At 40.8% G+C, this 10,278-nt stretch overlaps 1 protein-coding gene across 2 annotated transcripts in view; it reads right to left on the bottom strand.

The window, feature by feature from the left end:
* Positions 1-233: 233 nt before the first annotated feature.
* Positions 234-10,278, bottom strand: part of Atp13a4 (ATPase 13A4) — a 124,449-nt gene continuing 114,404 nt past the window's right edge. Inside the window, exons 29-30 of one of the 2 annotated variants that reach the window (XM_028753771.1) lie at positions 8,155-8,235; positions 234-771 (exon numbers count right to left, since the gene is read on the bottom strand). In XM_028753771.1, coding sequence (XP_028609604.1) covers positions 571-771; positions 8,155-8,235 — 282 coding nt within the window. In that variant the 3' untranslated portion in view covers positions 234-570. The remainder of the gene's footprint in view (positions 772-8,154; positions 8,236-10,278) is intronic. The other variant, XM_028753772.1, reaches the window with a different exon arrangement.

The raw sequence follows: 10,278 nt of genomic DNA, 5'->3' as shown, positions 1-10,278 counted from the left end.
TCATCACCCTGGGGACAGCCGTTCCAGAATCCTGAAACAAGAGAAGAGCTCTAGAACCTTAAGCCACTGAGATGAAGGTGTGTGTGTTGTTGCAGAGCAAGACCAGAAGGAGAAGGGAGGCATGAATCTGAAACCAGGCAGAGGAGACTAGAGGATGTTTCTCTTGTTTTAGTTTTTCCACCAAGCGACGATTCAAAACTCAATGTGTTACCACTCTATGAACAAACACTGCATGACCTTCCACCATTTCATTTTTATTTTTTTGAGAATTATTCTAAGAAGATATGTTTTCCTTCTGATATCTGCCAAACTTTTGGCCCATTGCAACCCTTGCTCCATTCTTCGTTCAATAGGTGTCACCAATGTATCAGAAGCCAGGAGGAAAGTCATCTTCTGGGGACTCCATTGTGCTCCATAGACTCCAGTGGAGCAAATTTAACTTGTCACCAGGAGTTGGGAGTTCAGTCCCCAAACTCCAACCAATAGTATTAAGAGTCAAACTGCTTTAATGTCTCTGAAACAGGTTCTTTTTTATCTTCCTTATGATAACTGTTTAGATATCGCTTTTCTTCAAAGTTGCTCCTCATTACTCTCAAACACAGGATTGCTGTAGGACACCCCCTGCATGTCAGAGTAGGAGGTTTGGTTTAGTGGAGGCCAGCTTGAATCATTTGCCAAGTTCCTCTGCCATATCCGATATTGGCTTTTTGATTGATAGCCAAAACATCTCTTGACTGCTATCCACAGAGCTCGGTTTTCAATAATGGCCTTCTGAAAGATAAAAGATAAATCATTTTGTGATTTGAGTTACCTAACTGAGTTCCATAGATCATAATCAGACACTGTTTCAGGGTTTGTTTAGATTCAGCTTAACAAAATTCTTCGACCTAAGCAAATATTAAGTAGTTTTGCAGCTACATTCCTAAACTTTCCTACTTAAGGAACTCAGCTGGATGGAAGTACTTTCAAAAACCTAGGGGTGGGGGTAGGGGGTTAAGCTGGAAGCAGCCTACTTCAAAGATAGTTCTTGGGAATCTCACATCTAAATTAAATTTAAGATCATTCAAATTCTATATTTCATACCATCCCACATCTAGCTTTGTGCCTATTAAAATGGCATTTTGTCAAATGCTTAGCATTTCATAGAACTGGGTATGTGGACAGATGCACAATGTGCCTTTGATGCTCTTCAGCAAGGCGCTGCTAGCCACGAGCACAGGGCTACAACACCGAGAGACTGGCTTCAGTCTTGGGGTTGGAGAGATATAGATTCATTTCATAACTATGACTGTGGCCAGGACATTAGTCTGAGACCTGTGTCCAATTCCCACCACTGAAGAAGATGACCTGAGCCTGTTGGGTTAGAAATAATAATCCCTTCCTTGTATGTAAGGATTATACAGTCCAGGCAGGGCAGAGCAAGGCAGGGCAAGGCAGGGCAAGGCAGGGCAAGGCAGGGCAAGGCAGGGCAAGGCAGGGCAAGGCAGGGCAAGGCAGGGCAAGACAGGGCAAGGCAGGGCAAGGAAGGGCAAGGCAGGGCAAGGCAGGGCAAGGCAGGGCAAGGTAGGGCAGGGCAGAGCAGGACAGGACAGGACAGGATAGGGCAGGGTTGGCACCCTTTCCCTGCCCTTCTGAACTACTGTTTTAACTACTGGTTGTGTGTAGAGGCCCTGCTTGCACATGTTTTGCCATCACTAAAGTGCATTTTTAGTAGTATAAGAGTGATGCCTTTTGTAAAAACATTTGGGGCTGGAGAGACAGCTTAGCAGTTAGGAGCACTGGCTGTTGGTTGCTCTTGTCAAGGACCAGAGTTCAATCCCCAGCACCACATGGCAGATGACAACCATTGTAGCTCCAGTTCCAGAGGATCTGAAGTCCTCTTTTGTCCTTCTAGGGTACCACATGCACACAGTACACAGATACACGTTCAGGAAAAAAACCCATACACATACAAAAAATTAATTACAAACATTTTGGACTGCCACTTCATTCCATGGGTTAGTCTGAAGCTTAAGTGAAACTACTTATAAGACAAATAACAGAAAAGGTTACTGTGTGTGTGTGTGTGTGTGTGTGTGTTGTTCCATTTTATCATATTTTTTCCAAAAGTTGAGTATCTCAGATATTTTTATAACAGAAAACAAGAACCTGACAAAAATAACTGATTTTTGGTGTCCACCCAGTATATCTTTTGTAAACTGCCTTAATGGGGAACTATGGAAGATGTAGTTTCCTAAAACCTGCCTATTTTTGTTACTTGAGATTCATTGTCCATAGTAATGCTAAGAAGCACACTGCTGGAGATAGCGTAATATGGCGTAGATGGTGTCTGGGACCCTGAGAAGCAGGAGACACATCCCTCAAGGGGATCAGCCTTCAGAAATAAGGAACTACCTGAAGTAGGCCTGGATGGCGTCATCGCAGAAGCTCCTGAGCAGCTCATTTGTAAGAAAAAGAAAAAAAAGTTGTTCCCATTTCTCTTAACCTTAGCCCTGGACAATGGCTATACAGATTTCATTTGTGGGTGACTGCTTTTCAGATGGCCTTGGTGTGCATAATTATTCTATTATATCTGACTTTCCTATTTCTTTCTCCTTCTACTCTGGTGAATTCTGTGAAACTAGATGTTTGTTCCTTGATGTAATGATTCTTAAAGATTAAAAACTGAGGCATAGGACACAGAACAGCACAGTCCTAATGGCTCAGGTGCATGCTGTGTGTTCTCATCTTGGAAACAATGCAATAACTGCACAATGATAGTTTCAGATTAATGTTTGACTTTCAAAGAAAGTTTGAAGAAATTATTAGAAAATGAGACAGAGCCACTTATTGCTAGAGTCATACAGGGTCCATTACCAGAAAGTGAAGAAATTTATTGGAACTATGAAAATCACTAGTATAAGAGATATAATCAAATGGAATAAAGGAATACAAACACAGGATCCTTTAATTCAGAAAGGAATAAAGCTATAGAGTCATTGTGTGCAATGTGCAGAAGCAGAAAGCTAGCGGAACTGCTAAGTTAAGGGTTAACCTGGCTCTTTCTTGCCACTGCCTGGCAGCTTTACTCATGTCATTTATCATTAGAGCTTCACAGGAACCCACATGCAGCTGACCTCAGAGCTCTGAGCTCTGACGTATAAGTTAAAAGTTTAAATAATGAGAAGTTTGCAATTATTATTTTGGCCACAGGCCTGGGAATAGAGGAAGCTTGAAAGTAGGGAACAATTGTAATTCTTAATTCTTTGTGAGATGTGATCACTCTTTTGAACTTGATACACTTGGTAATGATTATACAAGTCTTTCTGACTACCTACTTTTTGGAGTAACAATAAAAGACTAGGACAAGTTAAAGGTGAGAGAGTGTGTGTGTGAGTGAAGAGAGAGCACTGTGTGTGTGTGTGTGTGTGTGTGTGTGTGTGTGTGTGTGGTGTGTAGGGAGCCAAAGTGGGCACAGCCTTAAGCTGAAAGACAGACAGAGAGAGAGAGAGAGAGAGAGAGAGAGAGAGAGAGAGAGAGAGAGAGCCTTGAAACTTGCCTGTTAGTTTGTACCCATAAAAGTTTCCCGTGTGTTTTCTTACACACCTTTCAGATATCCCTGCTTCCAGTTGAGAACCCCGATCCTGTGTCAAGGCTGGACTTGGCAGCATACCTTGCCAGAATCTTTTTTCTGAACAATGGGAGGCTTCTAGGCAGAAATTAAGACTCAGAGAGCCATCTTCAGCTTCTGGGCAACCCCAGTGCTTACCAGACAGACCTAGTCTACTTTCCCAGAACGGAAAAATGGTAGCTCTTTTCACAAACACTTTGGACTGCAAGAAGGCAGGGTCACTGAAAGTTTATAAATATAGCAGGTGAAGGGAACCTTAGCATTACTTCAAACAAATTACACGAAAAATGAGATGTGGATCTTCATGTTGTGTGGAATTTTCCTCCTTATGCCTAGTGTGACTACTTATACCTCCTTGCTTGTCATTCTCCAAAGAACAGCTGATGTCCTGCTGGATGATCTGCCTTGTGATTCTGCCTTGTAAATTAAATGCATAGCTAGAAGCAACAGTGAAGCTTTGATGAGAATCCAGTTCTTTAAAAGAATTTTACGTAAGCTTTTCCAGCTGACTACTCAGCTCTTAAGTATGCATGTGCATACACATGCATGCACAGTAAAAAGGAAGATGGGCATGACTAAAGCTATTCATATGAGCTCCCATGCTTCTGAGCAGGCATGGCATGAGACTCACATAGTAAAGTCTCGCTCAGGTTTGTTTGGCTTCTGGGCCAAGATTAGCATTAGAGGTAAGATTAGAGTGAGGACTCAGCAAATACTTTAAACTCTGCACCAGTAGCTAGCCATCATACCTGTCCACCATGAGAAAACTGTTGGGACTATGTTTAGCTAAACCTGCCCTGGTCAGGATGATGAGCAGCTCAGCTCATTCAGAATTCCTTTATATATCCTGAACAGAGTGTATATACAGAGCCACCTAAGGAAAGACATCCTGCTGAGTCCTTAGCAGCCTGTGCCTACTCTCTTACTCTCACTCACCACATGAGGCAGGACAACGTAGCACCTGTCATTCTCAATTATAATAGCCCTCTACCAAAGACTCACTACTCTATCCCTAGGCACCAGCTGACCACAGAGAAAGGGGTTACTAAACAACTGGATGCCATGGGGAAGGTGTTTCTGGTGAAAGCTCCTGCTCCCTGATGCTATTTCTCAATTTAGAAGATACTGGCAACCCACAATAAACATGTAAATGTGTATCACCACTTCTCACTCAACATGGGAACCGAAGAAGATGCCTAGCTTTTGAGATCAGTTACCCATCCCAATGGCTGGGCATGAATAAGGTCATTTCTGATATTTATTTAAATGGCTCTTACCCAACTCCTACTAAAACAAAGCAGGATTTTAAATGCAATAGCTACTAACACAAGTTCTTGCTAGAAAAGCTTAATGGCAAGAAAGAGAGGCTATTGACACACAAATAACTAGTGTGTGTGTGTGTGTGTGTGTGTGTGTGTGTGTGCTAACCTCACACAGATAGTGGGATTCACCCCTCTGTTACCTTTATCCTGGAAAATTGCCCTAGGATATTGACCTAGGGGTCAATGACTGTTGTGGAAAGAACAAATGTATAAAGGCATGACTGAAAGATGGACAGAAACAAAGTAAGGAATGGTAAGTGGCACAGGAGATGATGATGGCTTACTGTTTACGCTGGTTTTTGTTGTGTTTGTTTCTATATGCATTTGAGGGCTCTTGTTTATTTTTAATTGGTTTGTTTAGGTTTGGACTTCTGAGAATGAATATCCCCACACAGTCCAGACTAGCGTCAAACTTGATCTTCCTACCACAGCCTTCCAAGTTCTAGGATTACAGATAAGCAGTAAAACCATACCTGGAGAGGCTTATGTTATTAAACACCTAGTATGTGCTTCTCACTGCTCACATTTTAGTCTCTCTCTCTCCATATTTATACGTATATATGTAAATATGTCTATGCACATGTATATGTATATAAGCATGTATGTGCACATATGGTGTATATATGGCATAATGGTATATCTCATGTATATCACATATATGTCATGTACAATATGTATATATACATGTACATGTGTATACATACATATATATACACCATATATATGATACAGATATACATATATACACATATATGTAAATATGTCACACATATACCATACATATACATGATACATCTATGGTATATATACATACATGTACATATCTATGATATATATGGTATATATGTGTGTATGTGTGGTATAAATCATATATATATCACATACATATAAGATATATATCACATATAAATATATGTGCATATATATGGTATATATACAATATACAACATATATATATTTATATATATACACACATATAATAAGGTATGATTACTAGTAACTTTTTATAGCAGAAGGAGTAAACCTAATGAAACAGAACAATTTGTCCAAAGTCAGACAGCAAGAAGGAGCTGAAGCCAGGCTTCACACCAGAAGGATTGTCTGAGCTTATGCCTTTTGCTGCAATCATATCAACTAGAGAAGGGCTTCTTGCTAGGACATTATGACAGGCTTTGACACTTGGTAACCATTCAGCTTCCTTATCCACCCATCTGAAAAGCAAAAACAAAAACAGACAAACAGCCTAAGCTAACCTCTCAGAGCATGGATTCCCTTACCTTGTACTCAGTAAAGAATGAGACAGTCCTAACTAATGTGACATATGAAGACATCTGCTAATGGACCATAGGAAAACTTGTGTTTTCTGAAAATAGTTGAGGAAATAAAAGTCTGTGAGTACTTCCCCTGTTTTCTTTCTGCCCATGAATGGCTATATCACACACACACACACACACACACTGAGGTAGACACCTGAACAGGACACATAAAAGCTAAGGCTGATAGTACTGAAGGTACAGACCTTTGTCTAACTCATGAGAGTCCTGAAGTGTCCACCTCGAGTCTGGTTCCCAAATCAATATAAATATCTTTGCTATTTAAACTGTACTTAGTGAGTTTTGCTAGTTGCCTAGCAAACCAAAGGATCAGAAAAGATTCATGAAAAGGTCAGTCCGGCACCAGTGCCACAGAGGAAGGAACAGAATGTCAACATGCAGATATGGAGAAATATGTTCCAAATGGAAAGCACAGTCAACACGGTTTCTACATGGGATTACCCTTTAAACCAGTGGTTCTCAACATAGAGGTCACTACCCCAGGGTCACATATCAGATATTTACATTATGATTCATAACAGTAACAAAATTACAGTTATGATGTGGCAATGAAATAACTTTACCATGGGGAAGATCATCACAGCATGAGGAACTGTATTTAAGGGTCACAGCATTAGGAAGGTTGAGAAGCACCATGGCTTTAAATGGTGGGGATCCCCCTTCTGCAATTCAGTCATAGTACACTCACATCAATTTAGTTGCTTTGGAGAATTATGGCTTAGCATAGTGTTTTCACAGTGGGTTGTCTGAACCCAACACAGTAGAATCCTCTGGCTACCTGTTGGATGCACAGACTCAGACTTAATCTACACCTACTGAGCCGGATACAGTGGGAGGGGGGCTTGGTAATCAGCGCTTCCCATTTCATCAAGCCTGCCAGGTGAGCATGATGCCTACTCTGCTTTGGCATACTCTAGTTTGGCCTGAAGAGAGAGGCTCCAGTGCCCTGACGATGTGTTTTGGTCTTCCTCCAACCACTGCTCTACACAGGATGGTATGTTCTTGGGGACTCTATCAGCACAGTACTAGCTGAGAGGTCAGGTTGTAAGGAACTCACTGCCCACTGTGAATACCCCAGTTGCTGAAACACATAAGTTCTACAATTCAAAGCAAATTGGAGACAGACAGAACCTGACATTTCTCCTCTGCTTTATCGATCCCTTGATTAGGTACTGCCTTCCAATACCAGGCTTTGAAGAAGGGAGATTATATAATAATAATAAAGGAATGGTGACAAAAATAAAAGTAGTAATAATAAAGTCAATGGTAGAGTGCTTATCTAGCATGTACAAGACCCTGAGTTCAGTCTTCAAAACTGAAGACAAAACAAAAAAACAAAACAAAGCCACATACAGAATGATTTTATTGATAGGAAATGTCGCAAACAGGAAAGTCCATGGAGGCAGAATGTGTGTTTGTGACTGTTAAGGTGGAGGGTAAGAGAATGAAAATCAATTGCTAATGGGTTGCAGGATTTTTTGAGGGGAGGTGGTATGGTGCTTGAACTAAGTAGTGTTGATGTTTGCACACTCAGCAACTATAATAAAAACTATTGATACTTTAAAATGGTGAGTTTTATAGTGCACAAATTATATCTCAATTTTAAAATGTGAATTCTATTTTCGCCTATAATGGGGAATTTTAAGAATGAATAGACCCTTAAAGAACATGAATTCATCCTCCCTACTACATTTTACAGACAAGAAAAACGATTGCATGTTTTCTCACCAGAGAAGAGATACTGCACGTTGTGCAGAGCCCTTGCGCATCCTGGGAAGGAAGGACTATCACAGAGCTGAGTCTTTGCACATTAAAGTTGCTCCATTCCCAAACTGCTAAAGAACTGAGCCTCACTCACACACACAGAAGACAGCCTGAGGGCACTTACCTCCACAGCAAGCGACACAACAAAGTTGCAGCTGATCATGATGAGAATGTAGACTCTCCACAGGACAGGAGTGCAGAGCAGCTGACAGAAGATGAAGCACACATAGTCTTAGAACAGAGATGCTGGAAAAAGTTTCCATGCTGACTGTGGATAGTTGTATAGGCTATACATCACAGCAAACACATACACACACACACACACACACACACTCACGCACGCACGCACAAGCGATGGTTCAGGGGCAAGAGCACTTCTTTCAAAGGCTTGACAGTTCAGTTCCTAGCACCTACATCATCCCATAGAATAGAAATGACATGTGCATATAGTATATATTGCATACATATACTTTTATGTATACATAAAGAACTAAAGAACTTATAAGTAAGTGTAGAAAACTGATGTTCATTTGTGAATTGTGAATATTTTTTCTTTCTCTCTTAGTTTCTTTTACCTAAAATTTCTACATTTACTCACTCATTTTGGTCATTTTAAAATGAAAATAAATAATAGTAAACTCTTTTTATCCACATAGGGTATTTTTGTTATTGTTATTTTGAAGAGGGAATTCAGGAATGTCACTTTATTCCCAGACATCTCTGAGGACACCTGTGAGAAACCTCCACTGTCACAATGTGGCCTTCTGTCCTCCAGTGCCATGTTTCTCTTCATCCAAGCCCTCCCTTGGAGTACTAAGTCAGGGCTGCTCTTTCAGGGCTTTGCCTATAACAGCACACTCTGTGCCCTCATGAAGGTACTAGCCAAAGGTGCATCAAAGCTAAATCAAGGTCTTTCCATACTTCCTCTGCCTTCCTCCAACCCCTCCTCAGGCACAGTGCCTGATATGTAAATTCTAATGAACTAATGGATGGATGAATGGATGGATGGATAGATGGATAGATGGATGATGGATGGATGGATGGATGGATGATGGATGGATGGATGGATGGATGGATGGATGGATGGATGGATGGATAAATGGATGGATAGATGGATAGATGGATGGATGGATAGACAAATGATGGTTGGATGAATGGGTGATAGATAGATGGATGATGGATGGATGGATGGATAGATGGATAAATAGATTGATGGATGAATGAATGGTAGATGGATGGATCGATGATGGATGGATAAATGATAAGTGGATGGATAGATAAATGGATGGATGGGTGGGTGGGTGGATAGACAGATGGATGGAGAAGCCAAGTAAGCTCTGTTGTGTACTACATGTCTTATGTAATGTCTCATATGCTGATAGGAGTAAAAACTGATACAATCCTATGGAGAACGATGTTCTCTAAATTATTTAAAATCCATTTCTAGGAATTTACTCCTGGCATATACTTGTACATGACTGAAAAGATTTGTTCATGGTTCTTCTTCTGTGTCTTTTTAAGGGCAACAAATTAGAAACAGTTACATGTTAGTTATTAGGGGATTGCATATAAGTTATGATATATAAACAATCTATACCATGAAATCTAATGTAAATATACAGTAAAATATTATGTTATAATTAAAAATAATAAGGAAGGCTTATGTCCTAGTATGGCACAATTACCAAAGTACACCATTACATGAAAGAAATAAGGTACAGGACTGTGTATGTTGTTATAACAGCTATGAAAACGTTCCACTCAGCTCTCCTGCTGCTGGGAAGATAAATACACACAGCTATGAAAATGTTCCACTCAGATCTCCCGCTGCTGAGAAGATAAATATTGACCATCCCAAACAGTATACTCAACATCTACGGCAACCTCCACCCCAAAGCTGCACTTCCCATGGGCTACACATGGCCTCAAAGTAAGAAGAGCATGGATTCTGGAGAGGCTCTCTTCTCTAAGATGCCGGGCACCCCTGATGGATGGTCTCAGCTTATTCCTTAAATCAGTGTGGACTGAGATGCTTCTCCTAGGGCCCTCCTCCTCCCCTCTCCACCACGCTGGGTTTGGTCTTCACGGTGGTCTGAGACCTCTCCTCACTCTCCCTGGCTTTTGATCTTTCCTCCCATGGATATCTCCTACAATAAATAGATTTCTTGCATAGCACATCCCACTTTGTCATCAACATCTCCTAGTTGATGACAAATGGAGTAGTTTGCTACCATTGTGTAAAAATGTG

This window comes from Grammomys surdaster, unplaced genomic scaffold (assembly GCF_004785775.1).
Source record: "Grammomys surdaster isolate TR1022 unplaced genomic scaffold, NIH_TR_1.0 125956, whole genome shotgun sequence".
NCBI lineage: Eukaryota > Metazoa > Chordata > Mammalia > Rodentia > Muridae > Grammomys > Grammomys surdaster.
This window is presented reverse-complemented; position numbering and strand designations above follow the sequence as displayed.